This window comes from Phyllobates terribilis, unplaced genomic scaffold, assembly GCF_046119375.1.
Source record: "Phyllobates terribilis strain yellow unplaced genomic scaffold, ASM4611937v1 Scaffold_9__5_contigs__length_417890890, whole genome shotgun sequence".
Classification (NCBI taxonomy): Eukaryota; Metazoa; Chordata; class Amphibia; order Anura; family Dendrobatidae; genus Phyllobates; species Phyllobates terribilis.
This window is the reverse complement of record NW_027362769.1, coordinates 397,859,182-397,880,368: the sequence shown is the minus strand read 5'-3', so window position 1 is coordinate 397,880,368 and position 21,187 is coordinate 397,859,182. Positions and strand designations below refer to the sequence as shown.

The 21,187-nt window shown below is 48.7% G+C and overlaps 1 protein-coding gene and 1 long non-coding RNA gene across 6 annotated transcripts in view; one reads left to right on the top strand and one right to left on the bottom strand.

Moving 5' to 3' along the window:
• LOC141162596 (uncharacterized) overlaps positions 1 to 11,331 on the top strand; it is a 19,402-nt gene extending 8,071 nt beyond the window's left edge. For both annotated transcript variants that reach the window (XR_012250790.1, XR_012250791.1), the window contains exon 2: positions 10,740 to 11,331. This is a non-coding gene — a long non-coding RNA (uncharacterized lncRNA). The remainder of the gene's footprint in view (positions 1 to 10,739) is intronic.
• LOC141162595 (histone acetyltransferase KAT8-like) lies at positions 9,101 to 21,187 on the bottom strand. Of its 4 annotated transcripts, XM_073648856.1 has the most exons (6): positions 14,803 to 21,187; positions 13,340 to 14,664; positions 13,183 to 13,262; positions 12,315 to 12,465; positions 12,080 to 12,234; positions 9,101 to 11,981 (listed from the first exon to the last, which is right to left on the bottom strand). In XM_073648856.1, exons 1-2 carry the CDS (start codon positions 15,133 to 15,135, stop codon positions 14,437 to 14,439), a joined length of 561 nt encoding a protein of 186 aa, XP_073504957.1. In that variant the 5' UTR covers positions 15,136 to 21,187; the 3' UTR covers positions 9,101 to 11,981; positions 12,080 to 12,234; positions 12,315 to 12,465; positions 13,183 to 13,262; positions 13,340 to 14,436. The 4 variants fall into 4 exon arrangements, with proteins under 4 accessions (XP_073504957.1, XP_073504956.1, XP_073504959.1 ...); XM_073648855.1 differs by having other exon boundaries at positions 13,183 to 14,664; XM_073648858.1 differs by having other exon boundaries at positions 13,340 to 21,170.

Below are 21,187 nucleotides of genomic sequence, written 5' to 3'. Positions count from 1 at the left end.
AGCTCTGTGGCTCAAGGGATGCCATGGGGACATACAATCAAAGTCTAGATTGTGTTCTATCCCCTGTGACGGCCAATTTCTCTTTGGCAAAAAATTGGACGATGTCCTTGAGAAAGTGAGCGACAAATAAGGAAGGTTCCCTGGGTTTTCGGCGGACGCCAGGTAGACCTATTTTCGGAGGGGGAAATTTAGTAGCGGTCGCCCCCGGGAGAAAAAAGAAAGTGGGATTTCAAGAACAAGAAAGAGTCCGGATATATGTTCGGAGGTCCCTCTGCCGCCTCCTAAAAGCTCCACAATGATGCCAGGCCACAAGTTGGAGGAAGACTTTCTCATTTTGTTCAGGCCTGGGAAAACATTTCCTCCAGTCCCTGGGTCTTCAACATAGTGACAGATGGACTAAGGATTCAATTCCTTCAGCAGCCACGCCGCTCGCTTGTGATAACTCCTGTAAGAAAATCCCCAGATGAACAGCTGGCCCTAGAATCAGAGATCTTGAGCCTGTTGAACAAACGAGTGCTATGGAATTTCCAGTCAGTCAAAAAGGAAGGGGATTTTAATCCCCTCTCTTTCTAATAAAAAAAAACGGACGGTTCATTCAGAACTATTATAAATCTAAAAGGCCGCAACCGATTTGTAGACAACCATACATTCAAAATGGAATCGATAAATTCAACAATAAAACTGCTTTTTCACAATTGCTTTATGGCAGTGATAGATCTCAAAGATGCGTATTATCACGTCCCAATTCACCCAGATCATCAAAAGTATCTAAGCTTTGCTCTTTACATTCAAGGAAGTTGCAGACACTTCCAGTTCCAAGCTCTTCCCTTCGGGTTGTCGATTGCGCCAAAGGTATTCACCAAGCTGATAGCCGAGGTGACAGCTTTTTTTTGCATTCAAAATACAGTTATAATACCATATCTGGACAACTTCCTTATAGTGGGGAATTCAGAGAGCCACTGCATTTCAAAACTGAACAAGTCATGGCTGTGTTGCAGAACTTAGGCTGGATGGTCAATACCTAAAAATCAAGGCTAGAACCCGCAAGGGTCCAGGCCTTTCTGGGGTTTACTCTAAACTCCGAGTGTCAGACTTGTCTTCTAGCCGACAGCAAAATAGACAGTCACAAAATTGGTCTCAGCAGCCATACACACCCCAGACATGTCCTTAAGGAAGGCTATGTCCCTGCTAGGTACTCTAACATCATGCATTTCGGCAGTCAAGTGGGCCCAATTTCACACAAGAAACCTTCAGTGGGAAATCTTGTCAGCGCAAAGATTGTTAAAAGGGTATTTAGAAGGAAAGGTGCATCTCTCCTTGCGAACCAGGAACGCCCTCTTGTGGTGGATAGACAGGTCAAGTTTATCTTTGGGGTCCAGTGGGACACACCATTACAAAACATCATCACGACCGATGCAAGCAACTCAGGGTGGGGCGCACACCTAGAAAATCACATGATTCAAGGCCCTTGGTCATTCCTAGAGGAAAAGGGGTTGTCAAATCTAAAAGAGCTATGGACAGTGAGGAACGCTTTAGAAGGCTTCCTCCCTTTACTCCAGGGTCGTCATGTTTGGGTTATGTCTGACAACAGAACCACTGTGGCTTACATAAACCACCAGGGGGGAACAAGATCTTATTCTCTTCTGGAAGCAGTAGGCAGGCTTTTTCAAATAGCGAAGCAAAATCTCCTATCTCTTACGGCGCTACATATTCGAGGCATAGAAAACACGAGAGCAGACTTCCTAAGCCGCAACAAGTTGAGACAAGGAGAATGGGCCCTGAATCGCAGTATATCCCATCAGATAGTACAGCTGTGGGGTCTACCAGAGATAGATTTGTTCACAGACAAAAACAAGAACGTGGAGAAGTTCTGCTCACTAGACCCAAGGGGAAACCCATTGGCAATAGATGCTCTCCAGATTCCTTGGAGCTTCAGGTTGGCCTATGCCTTCCCTCCAATAGCTATGATACCTCTGGTAGTGAGGAAGATCAAGAAGGATCAAGCGAGAGTGATTCTCATAGCCCCCTTCTGGCCAAAGAGACCATGGTTCTCCGTTTTGAGGATGATGTCACGATCAGTCCCATGGATCCTACCAGAGACCCCGGACCTTCTAGCTCAGGGACCAATATTCCACTCTCAAGCGAAGGGTTTCCACCCAGCAGCGTAGAATTTGAGAGGGCAATATTGAGGGGCAAAGGTTTTTTCATCAGGTTTAGTGTCTACTCTATTAAGAAGTAGAAAGTCCATAACCACCAAAATCTATGGTAGAACATGGAGAAAATTTTTAGATTTCCTAGGAAAGCCATTAAGCCAAAAACCTTCAATTAATTCCATTCTGGAGTTCTTACAGAAGGGGTTTGAGTTAGGTCTGGCTGCCAGTACACTTAAGGTCCAGGTTTCTGCCTTGGGTGCGCTATACAACCGTAATCTCGCAGCCAATAAATGGATTACAATTTTAATTAAATCTTGTAGATCTAGGCCAGTCTCAATACCCAGAGTTCCTCCATGGAACCTAAATTTAGCACTTGACGCCCTAACTATGGAACCCTTTGAACCAGTTCAGGAGTTGTCTGCAAAATACATAACTCTCAAAACAATTATTTTGGTAGCTTTAACATCGTCCCGTAGAGTAAGTGATTTGCAGACCCTATCCATAAATCCTCCAAATACAGAAATATATTGAGGTATTGAGGCCTGATCCAGCCTACCTTCCTAAGGTTGCGCTCAAGTTTCATAGATCTCAGGAAATTGTTCTGCCCTCCTTTTGTAACAGCCCAAAGACCCCAGGGGAACAAAAGTTTCATAATCTTGACGTTAGAAGAGCTCTATTACAATACATAAAAGTAACTAGCCAGTGGAGACATAACCCTTCCTACTCCCCTGGAAGGCTACGAACAGGGATTGGCTATCGGGTGACAAAAGCAACTATAACCAGATGGATTAGGGAGGCCATTTGCTTAGCCTACTCGACTAGTAACACCCCGATCCCTGACGGCATCAAGGCTCACTCCACCAGAGCCGTGGCTACCTCCTGGGCAAAGAAGGCAGAGGTATTGATAGATCAGATCTGTAAGGCCGCTACATGGTCATCACCATCTACCTTTTTCAAACACTACCGTTTGGATCTATCCTGCCTATCTGACTTAACCTTTGGTAGAAGGGTGCTGCAAGCGTTGGTCCCTCAAAATTCTCTCAGGTGTGCTGTCATGGGTGAAGGGAAAACACCAAGGTTACTTACCGGTAGCCGGTTTTTCCAGAAACCATGACAGCACCCCTATATTCCCCCTCTTCTTTCTCACCATATGGGTGTGCACGTTTGTTGGGTGTTGTTTGATGTGGTGTTGGATTTTGTATTTAACCCTTTTATTTCAGATGGTTTCCTGTCCTCGAAGGGCGGATCCTCTCTCTCAGGTGTGCTGTCATGGGTTCTGGAAAAACCGGCTACCGGTAAGTAACCTTGGTGTATCAAGAAATTCAGAGGGTTAGACTGCGACAAATGATCTGATTTGGTAAAGGAAGAAGAGTACAAAACAAAGTGCATGAATGTGATGTTAGAGATCTAGACCCTGATGCTCACACCAGGGCTGTGGAGTCTGTAAGCCAAACCCCCGGCTCCTCAGCACTGGTCACTACTGAGCGTGTGCATAAGCTGCAGCCCCGGTCACTACTGAGCGTGTGCATAAAGTGCAGCCCCGGTCACTACTGAGCATGTGCATAAAGTGCTGCCCCGGTCACTACTGAGCGTGTGCATAAAGTGCAGCAGATTCATCTCCACTAAAAGCCAAGATCCTGAGTTCAGGAACAGAACAGACATTTATAGCACATTTCATAACTTTCCCGAAAACATTTACAGCACATCCTGCATTTTACTACTGCACCCAATTTATTATATGTTTTCAGAGTCTGTCCATTTTAGACTGACTCCACCAACATGGACACTGACTCCACAGCCCTGGTTTACATAGTTGGGTGGAGATTGCAGGAAAAAAAGTGTGGAACGTATCATTGCTTCTATGCCGACATTGCCTTGTTTTACACCAAATTTATCAACACCATTTTATAGCAACTATGTAAAAATGAGAAACTGGTGTGGGCAATTTTGTCATTAAGAATTATTTATTAATTTATTTCGGTTTAAATGTTCCATATTTGAGGCAATGTATAATTTTCAGCTCCATTGACCTCTCCCATTGCTGTATAACCTCTGGCCCCGGTGTATAAAATCTGCCCCTCCATTGCCCTTGGTGTGTAACATCCAGCCACTCGCCCCCTTGCCCGGTATGTAACATCCAGCCACTCGCCCCCTTACCTGGTGTGTAACATCCAGCCACACGCCCCCTTGCCCGGTGTATAACATTCAGCCACTCGCCCCCTTCCCCGGCGTGTAACATCCAGCCACTCGCCCCCTTCCCTGGCGTGTAACATCCAGCCACTGGCCCCCTTCCCCGGCGTGTAACATCCAGCCACTGGCCCCCTTCCCTGGCGTGTAACATCCAGCCACTGGCCCCCTTCCCCGGCGTGTAACATCCAGCCACTGGCCCCCTTCCCCGGCGTGTAACATCCAGCCACTGGCCCCCTTCCCCGGCGTGTAACATCCAGCCACTGGCCTCCTTCCCCGGCGTGTAACATCCAGCCACTGGCCCCCTTCCCTGGCGTGTAACATCCAGCCACTGGCCTCCTTCCCCGGCGTGTAACATCCAGCCACTCGCCCCCTTCCCTGGCGTGTAACATCCAGCCACTGGCCCCCTTCCCCGGCGTGTAACATCCAGCCACTGGCCTCCTTCCCCGGCGTGTAACATCCAGCCACTCGCCCCCTTCCCTGGCGTGTAACATCCAGCCACTGGCCTCCTTCCCCGGCGTGTAACATCCAGCCACTGGCCCCCTTCCCCGGCGTGTAACATCCAGCCACTGGTCCCCTTCCCCGGCGTGTAACATCCAGCCACTCGCCCCCTTCCCCGGCGTGTAACATCCAGCCACTGGTCCCCTTCCCCGGCGTGTAACATCCAGCCACACGCCCCCTTCCCCGGTGTATAACATCCAGCCACACGCCCCCTTCCCCGGTGTATAACATCCAGCCACACGCCCCCTTCCCCAGTGTATAACATCCAGCCACTCGCCCCCTTCCCCGGCGTGTAACATCCAGCCACTCGCCCCCTTCCCTGGCGTGTAACATCCAGCCACTCGCCCCCTTCCCTGGCGTGTAACATCCAGCCACTGGCCCCCTTCCCTGGCGTGTAACATCCAGCCACTGGCCCCCTTCCCCGGCGTGTAACATCCAGCCACTGGCCCCCTTCCCCGGCGTGTAACATCCAGCCACTGGCCCCCTTCCCCGGCGTGTAACATCCAGCCACTGGCCCCCTTCCCCGGCGTGTAACATCCAGCCACTGGCCCCCTTCCCCGGCGTGTAACATCCAGCCACTGGCCCCCTTCCCCGGCGTGTAACATCCAGCCACTGGCCCCCTTCCCCGGCGTCTAACATCCAGCCACTGGCCCCCTTCCCCGGCGTCTAACATCCAGCCACTGGCCCCCTTCCCCGGCGTCTAACATCCAGCCACTGGCCCCCTTCCCCGGCGTCTAACATCCAGCCACTGGCCCCCTTCCCCGGCGTCTAACATCCAGCCACTGGCCCCCTTCCCCGGCGTCTAACATCCAGCCACTGGCCCCCTTCCCCGGCGTCTAACATCCAGCCACTGGCCCCCTTCCCCGGCGTCTAACATCCAGCCACTGGCCCCCTTCCCCGGCGTCTAACATCCAGCCACTGGCCCCCTTCCCCGGCGTCTAACATCCAGCCACTGGCCCCCTTCCCCGGCGTCTAACATCCAGCCACTGGCCCCCTTCCCCGGCGTCTAACATCCATCCACTGGCCCGCTTCCCCGGCGTCTAACATCCATCCACTGGCCCCCTTCCCCGGCGTGTAACATCCAGCCACTGGTCCCCTTCCCCGGCGTGTAACATCCAGCCACACGCCCCCTTCCCCGGCGTATAACATCCAGCCACACGCCCCCTTCCCCGGCGTATAACATCCAGCCACACGCCCCCTTCCCCGGCGTATAACATCCAGCCACACGCCCCCTTCCCCGGCGTATAACATCCAGCCACACGCCCCCTTCCCCGGTGTATAACATCCAGCCACACGCCCCCTTCCCCGGTGTATAACATCCAGCCACTCGCCCCCTTCCCCGGCGTGTAACATCCAGCCACTGGCCCCCTTCCCCGGCGTGTAACATCCAGCCACTGGCCCCCTTCCCTGGCGTGTAACATCCAGCCACTGGCCCCCTTCCCCGGCGTGTAACATCCAGCCACTGGCCCCCTTCCCCGGCGTGTAACATCCAGCCACTGGCCCCCTTCCCCGGCGTCTAACATCCAGCCACTGGCCCCCTTCCCCGGCGTCTAACATCCAGCCACTGGCCCCCTTCCCCGGCGTCTAACATCCAGCCACTGGCCCCCTTCCCCGGCGTCTAACATCCAGCCACTGGCCCCCTTCCCCGGCGTCTAACATCCAGCCACTGGCCCCCTTCCCCGGCGTCTAACATCCAGCCACTGGCCCCCTTCCCCGGCGTCTAACATCCAGCCACTGGCCCCCTTCCCCGGCGTCTAACATCCAGCCACTGGCCCCCTTCCCCGGCGTCTAACATCCAGCCACTGGCCCCCTTCCCCGGCGTCTAACATCCAGCCACTGGCCCCCTTCCCCGGCGTCTAATATCCATCCACTGGCCCCCTTCCCCGGCGTCTAACATCCATCCACTGGCCCGCTTCCCCGGCATCTAACATCCAGCCACTCGCCCCCTTTCCCGGTGTGTAACATCCGTCCCCCCCAGAGCTCACTGATACCAGCACCATCCTGTAATAGTCTGTCCGTGATATTTGTCACTCCTGAATCTTCCCCCATCACCTGTGAGTGATATTATTGAGAAGTGGAAGGAACCGCAGCAACTCGGCCACGAGATGGAGACCCCGTAACGTTACAGAGCGGGGGTCCGAGTGCTGAGAAGCAGAGGGCAGAAAAGTCACTACCGCTCTGCTGCCCACATGAAGGGGCAAAAATTCCTACGAAATCTTGTAGAAATCCCAGAAGAGCGAGAGCTGTAATATCTGTAAGAGAGGTGAAAGGTCTCTTGGTCTCCACCTCTTACAAATGAAGGACTGTTCCCGTCTGGCAGCGTTCAGCGCCGGCCACATGATATATTTTCTGCACGGTCCGGTACATCCTTCAGCCCTGGATCCGAAAGAGCAGATCCTCCCTGTACGTGGGATGGGGGTCCCTGTACTGGCACCTTGTACAGATGGCGGGGTTACCATGTTGTGGTCAGTATATTGACACCCCTAACCTATCATACTATGCTGTAATCAAACTGCAAAAAAATTCTCTATAAAATTTACTGAACAAACTTTTACACCAATAAAACTAGAAAGTTTATGTTTTCATTGAACAAACCTCAGTAATAAAAGAACAAAGCGTCCAAGACTCGGACATCATGAACTGGCTGAGCCAAAGAGACGATCCCTAAAAACGTCATAACAAGAAGCAGTGAACAGAAGGGACCTCCGTCATCTACTCCTTGCGGCTTACTGGTGATTTTCTGCATTATTGATGTGGAAAAACTTCAGAACTGCTTCAAAACTTGTCCCAAGTCATGGCCATGCTACAATAATCAAGCTATAGTACAAAGTATCCTCATAATGCCTACAAAGGGAGAAAAAAAAAGGAATAAAATAAATGTACTGCACTATGTCCTGTAATAAATCCCACTGCAATTACAGTATATAACATTTACTGAATGAACTTTACACCAATAAAACTATAAAAGTTTTTTTTGGTCCTCAACAAACCGCAATAAAAGAGCAGAACGTCTGTACCTGAGTGAAACTTAACAATCTGTCGTAAAGGAAAAATTATAAAATCCATACAGACACCTCCGGAAAATACGGGATTAATTATAACTGGAGGAGTGAGAAAGAGCTGACACTTCAACCTACATTGAATTAGGTACTTCCTGCTTTGAACAGGTAATTACAGTAGAGATCTGGTCTGAGAAGAAGCCACCAAGACTCGGGTTTCTTTTTACTCAGAGGTGGAGACACTTCCAAGGCAAGAGCTTCCTCTATTTAAAGCACTGGTCCCCCGGACTTTGTGGAGTTTGCGAAGATGTAGAATTGTAGGTCACAGACAAATCCAAGGCGCAAGTAGATAGGCAGAGTCCAGGAATGGAGCTCGCTCATACACAGGCAAACGGGAGTATAACTAGAGGAACAGACGGACACGTCAGTGCACTAGCAGGACTATATGTTGGACCCCTGAAGACCTCATCACTAGAAGTGGCCAATACAAGGCATTGCTGCAGAGCAGCACAGAAGGAGTTAATCAGCAGAAGGTGCCGAATGGTCTGTTTCCAAATCCGAGGAGGTCTGAATAGCATAAGATTAAGAACGAAAAGCTCCAGGGTCAAACTATCTATTGGTGACACCAGCATTGTGCACCGGATACCAGGGTGACCCCTGCACGGATGTAGGAAACGCACTGCTGGGGAGAGGAGAGACCAGCCACAGTGCAACCATGTATGGAACAGATTAGTGTATTGCAGAGGTGGGACCTCCATAATCTACCCGTTGGGGCTCCTTGGTGATTTTGGTGTGACCTGTGACAAAATGTTTAGATTTTACAGAGAATTGACTAACCAACACAGATGCAAGGAGGACACAACTACCATCTAGGCCAGAAGTAAAGATGGACTGCTGACGAGACTCCTTCTCATTGTGTTGCAAATATGTCAGCAAGGGGTTAATGATATCAATTAGCTAATGAAGCATATGCAGAGTTATGAAATCTTGCATTCTCTTCCTTGTATCTTGATTCTGGATGTGGAAGAATAGAACATGATAACATCTGCAGCCATGGTGCAATCAATGTTTGGCTTGTGGGTGTTGCACTGCGTTACAATCACGATCTTATGACTGGATGTGAAGACCCGGGGTCTTCCGTGGGCGTAACGCTACTCAGACAACGCAGGGTGAGGGTAAAACAGCGTGGCAATACTTTATTGAACCACAAAGCGGACAATAAACACTTAGAACAGTCCCAGCAAGTACCCAAGATGGTACAACATTACACAGTCCTCACCCTTCCGCTGACCCGCCTGGGATAGAACAACTGCGACTTTGGAGACTTCCAGGGCCGACTACCTCAACCAGTGGCCCCCCGATTCTGGCGGGCCCCCACAGAGAAGGTAGCGGCGAGCTAAGGAAGCTAGCAGTTTATCGAGGTAGAAGACCAGGGGACCCGAGGGTCCAAATCTGGCCTCTCTGAGATTCTCCATGGGGCCAGGCAACCGGTGGGTCCCTCCTGGCAACTCCAAAGGTCTCCATGGGTTCTAGGCGACCGGTGGGTCCCTCCTAGCAACCCCAAAACAACATATCCATGGGGCCATTTGACTTCTTCGTCCTCTCCTGGACTCCCCAAAATGTATCCATGGTCTTCCTGATGGTTAATGGAGCAGATCCGAATCTTCCCAGTCAGGACCGATACGCTTAGACTAGAATCATGTAGAATATAAATCTGTGTCTCTTTGGGTAATGCCATGCAATCCATCTGCTGTCCTTGAGAATGTCTCTCATTCTCCTTCTAAAGTCTGTCTGATGTTCCTTGATTTTCTGTCCCAAGACTCACTCTGTGTCAGAAACACATGTCCCTTCTGCTTCTCTGGGCTCAGCCCCCTGAATGGCAGAACTGCTCTCACCCTCCTCCCCCAAAGCTTAGTGTGCATATCACATGTCAGAGGTAAATGTGCACGGCTCACCTATCATTGGTTTAGCTAATCTATTTACATAGTTTGTATCACAGGGACTCTTGTAAATACACATCACTGTTTCAGAGTCAAAGAGCAGATAACATTCAGGGTTATACAAATAATATGTTGTGTTAATCAACTAAAGAAGAACAAAGATTAAAGAGTCAACATAAAAATAAAGGTATACTGCTCTTGCCATCAGAAAGTATGTCTGGCATAATTAAGATTTTACGCTGTTTCGTCACACTGGAGATTCCCCAAATTCTTAAATCCCCAGAAGAAATAATGATGGAATTTTCTCCTGGCAACGGTCCAGCTCTCTTGGTAGAAGATATCCAAAGATTTATCAGCACGTTTATGAGGGTGACAGTCTTGGCACTTAGATATTCGTAGCTGTCAGGCAGGGGTATAACATAATCCTTAGGTTAAGTGCTTTAATATGGAGGTTGTTCCTTCCTCCTGACCCAGTGTCGCCGAAACCTGCTATATGCATGTTAGAAAGTGTCAGGGAAAACACCCTATGGGAATCATGCAGATCCCACCATTGCCACCAGTTTGTCAGGGAAAGGCAACTGCTGCCTCCAATCATCAGGACAATTCTGCAATTGACTGACTAGTGATGGACGAGGCCACGGCTGCTTCCACTACTAGGCCGGTTATTGGGGAACTCACAGTGAGCATATGGTATATACACCTCCAATTCCAACACATGGAATATATATATATATACAGTGGGTACGGAAAGTATTCAGACCCCTTTAAATTTTTCACTCTTTGTTTCATTGCAGCCATTTGGTAAATTCTAAAAAGTTAATTTTTTTCTCATTAAAGTCCACTCTGCACCCCGTCTTGACTGAAAAAAAAACAGAAAAGTCACTCTCCACTGTCATAACCATAGCGTTCATCTGTTATTTCCTGCCTGCTCATCATTTCTTTCGTCTTTTTTTTTTCAGGGCGACTCTGGCGGACCCCTTTGCTGTTACACAAATGGTAACTGGTACCAGGCTGGAGTGGTCAGCTGGGGCGAGGAGTGCGGAGCGCCAAACAGGCCTGGTGTCTACATTGCAACCACCGCCTACATCGACTGAATTAGGAGCATCGTGGAGGACGCTCAGGTTGATGACTTCACCGTGGACCAGACCCCAGAAGCCGACAATGCGGACGGCTGTACAGCAGCAGATGGCCAGGTCTACCCCTATCCTAACAGTGCGTCAGCGGTCCTGGTCATACTGGCCATGCTGCCGCTGTACTGGCTGACCGCCTACTTCCTGACCGACCTGTAGACTTGCTGTCATCATGTTACTCCTATAACTCTCCCAAATGTATCATACGCTCCTTTCCCTTTATCGCCATAATTCAGACGATGCGCTGGATGATTGGCTCTGTCATCAATAACTAAATCTCTTCCGGCGGTTGATGAATGTCCATTTCCTTGTTATGTCCCCCGTCTGATACCTTCCCCCCACTCCACAGAAGACAATGTCTGGCTCTTTTGTTACCATCTTGTAAACATCTTGGAATACAGAACCAACGCCTTGGGAAACATGTTCTATTACGTCTCTATTCATGAGGCCTGGAGGTCGCCTCCTCGGGGGAGGGGCTATCTGGCTCCTCTGAGAATCTGATTGGAGGTGGGGGATGCCAGCACTCCTGCTGTGCGTCTGTATTTTCTCTCGTCTTGTAACCTCGGCTACAGGTTGTAAAAAAAAATCCGAACTGATGTAAAGAAAACGCCAATCTCCAGCAAAGAGGATGGGATTCACCATGGGTGGCAATATTCATCCTGGTCATTGACACGAAGGACTTGTTGACATCAATACTAAATGCTGTTGACTTTCCTATGTAAATAACACATCAGTTCTGGCAATGGCCGTCCAGATGAAGACCTGCTCATGCCGTCACAGATATCCTCTCTAGAAAACTTTCGAATTTCGAACCCATTGTACAAAAAAGACAATTTATTATATAAAAATAAACAGAACAGAAATGAACATCTGGAGACGCTATACGCAGCGCGACCACGGGTCGGACGACCCCGGGTCCCACATCCTACTGGTGTGAATTACTGGGCACCGGGTAGGACGCCCCAATACACACGACCTCATCCAATCTTCTCTATCCATCGTCGCCTCATTTTTTAGACACCTTTATTAACTTGTGTTTCAGGGGGGCCCACTTCAGGTTCAGCGAATCCACTGCACAGAGAAGAGGAACAGATCAGTCCAAAGTACCGAGCGGAAGACGCTCACTGACCAGCAGGGGACGCTGACACCACCAGGGCAGAGGTTCCTACCTGTAATGGGGGGCTTCTTATACTGCGCGCTCTTCAGGTGTTCCTCCACCAGTTTTGGGGTGACGCAGATAACGTGTTGCCCCTTTCAGTATTTTACCATGTTTAGTGACTGGAGGGTCCCGATGATGTCGTTCTGTGTGATACTCGTCATCCGGCTGGAGGGGGAAGAATGACAGAACGTTACATATATCGGACACCGATAGGAACTTGATGGGAGCGAGCAGCCCGGACTCACCTCAGGTCCTTGATGGACAGCATTCCCCGGAAGTCTCGCAGGATCTCCAGCAGCACCCAGGACCAGTAACTGCGGTAGCTCAGCTTGCCCAGGTCTGACAAGGGCTTTTCGGGTGAACCCACGGTGTTCTCCAATTTAGAGAGTTCATAACCTGAGGCACAGGAGACAATCACTAAGATTTCACCGCTCACAGCTCCTGCACGTGATCTACCCCATCCTGAAAAACTAGGAAAGACCGTCCTCATCTCCGGTCCTCGGTGCTGCACTCCCCTCCACAGCTGCACTCCCCTCCACCCGGCTGTGCAGGGAGCTGCTGCCATTCTGCAGCAGGTGGTGGGGATTTCTCTGTGCAGGGGAGAAGCAGTACTGAGGCCCCCACAGGTCAGGTCTTCGGTTATTAAAGGAATTCTCACCTTTCAAAAGATTAATCACTCCAAAGTCTCCAGGGAGGAAAAAACAAACAAAAACGAGCTTTTACTCCATCTCCCGGGTTCAGCGCTGCTTCTCCAGTCTTTAATGTTCAATGGCAGCAGAGATGTCATTTGGACAACGCTGCGGCCAATCACAAAGCTCAGCAGCTTGCGGCATCTATCTTGGAGAGGTCGCTGAGCTCAATGATTATTAGCTGCAGCCAAACAAAAACCAAACTAGTTTCGAGAGTAAACGTTGCACTCCAGGAGGGTAAGAGCTCAGTCAATAATGTCTAAAAAGGAGAAGCCCTTTTAACAATTTTGTGCCTCAGTGACGGACATTTTAGATACCAAGATGGAAATACCCTTTTTAACACATTCAAAATGTTAAAACCAGAATCCCCCCCTAAACTGTTAACCCCTGCAGTGACAGAGGGGTCCTCCCACCAGTCACTTACTGAAGGCGATGAACTTTCCGTAGTCGCGCCGCTGGTACGGGGGCAGGGGCAGGATGCAAGCCATCTTGAGACTCCTTCTCCTGCAACAACGGGGACCCTCTGTTATTCCTCAGGTCAGAAGCAGAGATTAGGGATTTATTTTTATTCCTGAAATTACCTTTGAGAAATACCCCACGATGTGCGCTCCCTGCCGGTCGACCTCCGTCAAGATGTAGAAGACGAACGGCTCTGTAATAGTGGGGAAGGACGTAGCCTTCCTTTTGACACTGAAGTAGTTAAAGGGAGTGTTCCTGTAGTTAAACCTCTCAGAACTGTTGTTAGGCCAAGCTAAGAGGTTAGCATCAGTGGTCCAGTCCGTAGAGTAGAGGGGGAACTTAGTGCCCTGACCAAGCCTTGAGTGTTCTAGAGCTTGGTCCTGGCATAATGCCTTGTGGGCTGCAGTACCTGTAATCAGCCACAAGATGCAACTGTCCTGGGTGCAGATGTCAGGTTGAGTCTGCTAGCAGTGTTACAGACAGTGATGGGGTTAATGCTGTGTGATGACAGTCCACAGAGGGTGGGTACATTAGGAAAATCTCTGCTTAGTTTCCAGAAGCAGGAAGTGATGGGTAGTAAGAGATAGGACAGTGAACTGTACGGGCAGCCTGACTATATGGTGGCTGCTAGGGTAGACGGGAGCTCCATACCCTCAGACAATGGGATCACCAGTGTAAAAGTCTCCCTACGCAAGAGTCCTGTTAGCCGGCCGGAGAAACTCAACAGAGGTATTGAGGACCAGGGGCACTTCTAGTCTGCAGGAAGTAGAGGAAGATAAATAGGACTCCAGTCTAAGACGTGGGGGAGATATTGGATCCGGAACACTGTTGGTATTGCAGAAGAGTCTCTTGGGCCAGAGATTAGAGTCACAGAGATGCTTCACTTAAAGAGGGAACCAGGGCTGAAGATGTTGCCAGCGCCTGTGAGGGAGATAATAACCTGTCGGGCCTTATCCATTATATCTGCCTGTAAATATTGTACATATTCCTCTTCCCCAAGTAAAGTCCAAGTTCTAATTAAGAACCTCGTGTCCTCTGAATTTATTGCTGCCCTGGTCCCAGAAGAGAAATGCCTGGAGACTACCGCGATCGGATGGTTTGAAGTAAGTGGAGAGCACCACATACACAGCCACACATCAGAGGGAGGACACGTATTGTCTGTAGGGTGCCAGAGCGAGCAGGGGCTACAGCTCGCCCACGACTACCTCGCTGGGGCACCTTACAGCTCCATGTCAAAGTACAATGTCTTATGGTCCAGAAAGAGCTTGGCCAGGAGACACAGATTTTGGCAGTAGATTTTGTGGTCTTTGCCATCGACCTCGTACACGGAGATGTTGTTCTTTCTGTAGATCTTCAAGCACAAAGCATAAAATACTTTCTTCCCAGAGCAAACACTTATTTCTTCCCCAATGCCAGGAACATCTGGAGAAATGCTAACTGTGGCTGCCTACAGGAGAGCAAAACGTAAAAGTGTTTAAGTGGAGGGGACGTGGCCGGATGTTGACCTAGGAGGACGTGTGGCAGAGGAGCTCCCGCTGAACACTGCCTAAATACCGGCAAAACCTTTGCAATATCGGCCACCTACCTTCATAACATGGGCCCCGCAGAGCCTGGTCTGTGGCGCTCGCGGGTGCAGCTGCGGCAGCATCGGCGATGGCCTGAAGACTCGGCGGGCGTGGGAGTTCCGGCGCCATCTTGTCCCATGCTTCTTTGCCGTGCGCAGGAGGATCCCGTCCTGCATGTGAGTGAAGGAGAGGTAGGAGCGGGAGAGGCCTCTCCGGCGGTGACTGAGGGAGAGGAGCGGGGGTCTCCGGAGGCACAGCCTCTTGTTGTGAGGAAAGAAAAGGAGCCATAGGACCCTAATGTCAGTGTGGGATGGACTGAGCAGGGACATAAGGAGGCCACTTACTAGGCCCATGTGGACTCATCGCATAAGAGCCCATGGACTCAGTCATACTCAGCAGATGAGACTGGATCTGGATGTGGGGGTCCTGCTGGATCAGAAGGGGGGTCCCTGTCCAGGGTTGGCACAATCTTTAATACTATACTAGGAGACCCTCTTACTACCCCTATTAAGATGGATAGAGCACACAGAGCCCTGCAGCCAAAAAGCTCTACAATACATCCGTGTCTATAGCGCCACAAAATGCCTGCATGTGTAATATAATTCATATGTATTGCCAGTTATGGTGAGGGTAAGTTCTCTGCTGTTTTCATTGCATCCACACATTATTACCAGAACCCTTACTGGAGGATTGTGCACTTTTGTCCAAACCAGGAAGTTGTGCACGATCCCTCAGAGAGGGCAGGAGGCGCTTGAGTAGTTGTAGTGTGAGGAAGAAAGCAGCATTATGGAGGTCCTCCGTGCTCTCTGCAAGGACAAGCTGCATGAGGCAGGGTCCAGTCCCTAGAGCACAGAGACTTTCAGAATCTGTGCTAAACTGTGAGTCTGCTCGGTTTTCATATAACGAGCAGGAAAGTGTTTTACCTGGGAGCTCAGAAACTGCATGGAGTCAATGACACTGCTGCCAGAGAAAGTGAATGTTCTGACAGGATTCATGTTGCCTGCTCGCTGGAAGGGATCACAGATCCGGTAACTGTTTACCTTGGACCCCTGGGGATCCAAGTGTTACACGCACGCCGCTAGGTTCAGATAGGGCGAGACGGTTTCGTGAATTCTTTGGAATCCTGGGGGATCCGTTACTCAGGGCGAACATAGGCTGCAGCTTTTCTCAGGCACACGATAGAGTCAGTTGCTGACCAGACACATCTGACGAGTCTTTTTTAACAGTGGAATTTAATCTGAAGCACGGCCAGTGCAATTCAGGGATATTACAGCAACAATCTTTCATTACAGTACAGTCTGAGTTTCTTGAGCAACCCGCTACAGTAACAATACAGTAGTTTCTTCACAAAGCACAGTATTACAGTCTCTTCAGTAGCATAATTCAGCATAGATTAGATCTCTTAGTACCACACTACTATGCATACACAACCACAGGCTTTTTCTTCACAAGGACCCAATAGTACACAGCATTCTTTATCCTGCATGGAGATTGGGGAGGGGGGTTTGATGGGACAGATGTTCCCTGTGACACAATTCTTTACAGTCCTTATCTTCCTGCCCAATAATACTCTGCACTGTTAGTTCAGGGAGTTTATCTGACCTGTGTTTAGTTTCTCATCTGATCTCAATCCTGTTCAGTTGCCTTCTGTCAGATCCAGATAACACACTACCACCTTTCTCTTCGGCTTCAGCCAGATTGCAATAACAAGTTCCCCACAATCCCCCTAGGTCTCTGCTAAAACACTCCCTGTCTCCTGTGACTGTGTTAACCCTTCTAGTTGCTGGATGCTTCTGAAGCACAACACTTCCTGTCTCCTGTGCTTGTGTTATTTGTAATAGTTGCTGGATGCTTTTCAAGCAACAGCACTACTTCTGCATGTCACACAAGGAATTATCTACCAGAGGTATAATAAGCAGCAGGATGGCTACACCACCTCACAGCCGAGAACCTAAACCCTCACCATGCAGGTCTGACCAAAATCCTGTATGTGAACTGTATAGAAACTTCTGGAACTGTTTGCAGAACTCCAGTAAAAGGTACAAACTGGTTATTACTCAGTCCAAAGCTGATTATTTTCTGCTGTGCCATACCTGCTCCAACTCCCCTGGGAGCCATGCCTGGTTGGGAAGGGTTAACCACCTGGCACTGCTCATCACCACCTAACTCCCAGGGGCCTTCATCAGTGCCCAGCCATACCCGGCCGAACATCCCAACTGGCATCACAAACTTTTTTATTATTTTATTATTAGCCCCCACAATTGATAAAGACCGTGCCCCCGGTCGAACCATACCAGCACTCGGACCGCCATACAGCAGTATCATGAATGCAGCGGCCGGGGCGGCACACATCCAAAAGACATTATTTTTTATTTGCACAACTTTGAAACAAAAATGATAATGAAAAAAGACAGACTCTTGAAGGTCATAAAGGACAAGGACTCTGATATACAACTATTTCCAGATTTCTCTCGCCTAACTCTCCAAAACAGAAGACCTCTAAAGCCCCTGTTGCAGATTTTGTTGGACCATAGAATTACCTATAGGTGGGGCTTTCCATTTGCCTTGATCGCACGACGCGAAGGAGTTTCGTCCATCCTGAGAACTGTAGGTGATCTTTGAGGTGACTGTAGGTGATCTTTTGTCAATCTTTGAGCATTCCCCTGCCCAAGATTGTGGATTGGGTGCCCTGTGGCCTTCTGAGGCGCCCCTGCCACTTTGGAAGAAGAAAAAAGGAATAAGTAGAAGAGGACGGGATGACTGCGGTCCCTAAGTCCCCTCAACTGTGTTGACTTTTTCCTAAGGACGCTGATGTTCCCTCAGCCCACTAGATGGGATGAGTGTTATTTTATTTCTATTAGTACTGGCCGGTACTTTTACTTGCTTAAATGATAGTTTTGCCGTAAATTAGTTCTGCGGGACACCCTCATTTTCATCAGCTTTCGGTGTTCAGTAAGGGGCTCCGAGGAAAGGTGTTGACGCTTCCTTCTCGGTGGCTCCGGGGACTTTCCTCCCCCAATTTTTTTAGAAGGGACCCCTTTTTGTCTCTTCTTTTTTCAACGGAATTATTATTAGTGAGGCCGCTCGAGCTACTCGCGACCTTACTGATTGATATCCTGTGAGCTCATTAGATGCCACGGGAAATGTCCTTACCAGGAGGTTTTCTGGGAATCTTGAGCTTATTGTACAGTTTTACATGTTAATCATATATGTTAATTGTTGTCTTTGTCTTAATACCCCCCGATGTCAGGAAAATATTAATGTCAGGGACATATTAACAGAATATTAGCCCCTTCTCCTATGCCCTCTGCTGTAGTGTTTGTCCAGAGATGACAATTATACAGTGTCTTACTGCAAATTATCACCACTTGTCAGCACAGCTGTCCCATTTTCCTCAGCACAATAGCCCAAATTAGCACACGCCTGGGAAATAGCTTATGCAAACAATGCCAACCAAGGAGTGTTATAACTTTGTTAGGAAGCAAGCATCTTGTCTCTGAAAGACGCAGGAGGTAATTAAAACGCTGGCTTGCACTAATTTGCGTGTAACCGTGAGGCTGCTTCCCGAGCCTCAAAGGGAAATTTGCAGACGCACTGACTCAGATATGAAATATGAAATCTTGTGAGTTCCATAGGTCCGACAGTAACGGGACCCATATGTTTAGTGACCAAATCAGCCCAGGAATGTATAGGTAGTTTTCCAGGGCTGTAAGCAAAATCAGGGAGCTATAGCGCAAAAACACCAGAATAGCAGACTGCTGCTATGCGATGTGTGATCTCTAAATAAAGATAAAATCCTAAGGGAAAAAATGGCGTCGTTTGCACGCTTCTGCGATCAACGAGTGGTGAGTTATTGCAGAAGTTAGCGTTTTTAATAAAAATGTACAGGCTGGAGACCGGCCCACATGATGTCACCACAGGGGTGTGTGGGCAGATCTCCCCTTAGGTATAAGAGAATCCATGGAGAAGACAGGAGCACTCATTGCCAGGGGGAATAAGAATTATAAGCAACGGGTCCTGTTCAATAACAGCATAATCCATCTGGAGAGCCCCTCCTCCACCTATATTGAATCGTCTCCGTGATCGTATAGTGTGAGTTATCTTCTTTTTACCCTGTTTATTTTATGTAACTGCCTATGTATTTTAATGTCTCCTTTGTAACATCCTTGTATATATTTTTCCTAAACACTGCCTCCCTTTTGGATTAAATACAAAATTTAATAGTCCTGTTTCTTTTGTTCTGTAATCGTTCCCTTCCCCGAAGCCATATATGCTACCAAAACGCAGGCATCCGGCCAGGCTTGTATTATATTTCAAACTCGGCCGGTGGTGGCAGCGAATATTAATAATAATTGGGCTATCGTGAAGCTGACAGTGACCGTATGGAAGGCGTTAAACACGGATTCCAGGCTTTGGAATCCCCGAGGTGTGGCGCCATACGCTCACTGGTTGCTTGCCGATATCCACGTATCGAGTAGTCTGGATCACGTGCTCGCGACTCCGGACGAAAGACAGACTGCAACGGTGAGATATTGCGTGATCTCCCCGGTGTCTTACTTCAGTGTGGGTTGGAATTCCTGACACTCGACATGCCCAATTCAGGTGACTGGTTCCCACTTGGACCCGGTACATCATTTTAGAGGCCTTTCTTGGGGGTAAGCCCATCATCTTATGCAACATATATGTTCCAAATGCGGATCAGATCCGCCTCCTAAAAAGAGTATTCTCCCTCCTTCGGGGTCTGAGTTCAGCACCTTTGATAATGGACGGGGACTTTAATATACCATTCTCTGAAACTTTTGATAGGCATGCATTAACAGACTCCCCTCCAGGGGCAGGCTGGCAAATTTTGGCCTGGGGCCAAGCACACAGCAGCGGCCCATGAGCAGAGGCCAATGAGCAGTGGCCCATGAGCAGAGGCCAATGAGCAGAGGCCCATCCCTATTGCCTTTACAATATGAAATTCACCATTAAGGCGGGCTTAATATATCATACTCTGGACAGAAACAACCTCACCAAAGATCTGATGGTCCTTACACAGAAATGGTACTAGAACCAAACTAACTACATAGAAGCAGTAATAGCACCAAGACTACTACACAGATATGGTACCAAAACAATGCTTAGGCCATGTTCTCATGCAGTGTTTTTTTTTTCCTGTAGCCAAAATCTGCTCTCTCAGCAGTAAAAACACCAATTTTTCAGCATTTTAGTGGCTTTTTTTAGGTGCAGATTACACGTGTGCTTTGTCTACAGTGCATGATTAATAAAATGAGTTTTATTCACCAAAACTTCTCAAAAACTCAGCTGTTGCATTCTCTTGCAGCATTTTTTCACTTTTTCGTCGCTTCCTTGTGGGTGAAAAATGCTGCAAAAATTAAGAATTGACATGCTGTAGGTTTCAAATTCAGTCAGGAATAAAGACAAGCTGTGCGTGCCTGAGATTTCAGAAATCTTGTAGCTTTTGCTGTTACTGGAAAAAAAAAACTGAAAAAGAAAAGCATTTAATTTGCATTAAAAACACAAATCATGACAGCGTGCGTATACAGACGAGGAGCGGGACAACGCTGGAAACTGGAGAAGACGCTGGAAACTGGAGAAGACGGTGGAAGGTGACTATATTAACACACTGACGCTACCCTATATACACATTTAGGACACGGCCCCACTATCAGTATTCGGTCAGTATTTGTTCTCAGGAGTGGGAGACAAGTGGCTCCGATATTCGGATCACCCACACATATACTAATCTATGGGTGCGTGTGAAACATCGGTCTGCACTCGGATGTCATCTGAGTGCAGACCGGTTTACCGCGAACACAGACGATGGAGAAATTACGTTCTCCGTCTCCTGTGCACCTGTCCTGTGATTCCCTTATGTCAGACAGTCGGATCACAGTAAGATGGCGCTCTGATCAGACTGACAGTTTGAGCCGAGTGTCGTTACCATAACCGTCCTGATTCTCTCGGATGAGAGAACATTCGGCCCTCAGACCCCGGCCTAGAGGTTGTTCACTTTACAGTCACAGCAATCGCTCCATTGAGTACATGTGTAAAAAAAAAAAACACACGAAAAAAGGAATTGAAAGGTTCCAGTCCGCAGAGCCACAGATTGCCGTGGTCAGACGCAGTACACATTATGCTTCTGGATTACTAGCTTTAATCCAGGGATACGTTTTTTAGATGTGCAGTAAAGCAGGGTGCGCTGTGCATTTCCACATTCCTAAAAAAAAAAAGCAAATACCTGGAGTAAAGCTGGACACAAATAAGTAGAGGGCACTACATAGTCGCTGGACCTCCAAATACTTTTTGTGTGGTTTTTTTTTTCAAACTTATTTGCTCAATCAAGTCACCAATGTACTCGAACCCCACAACAATAAAAAAGGTCATTGTATATGATATACC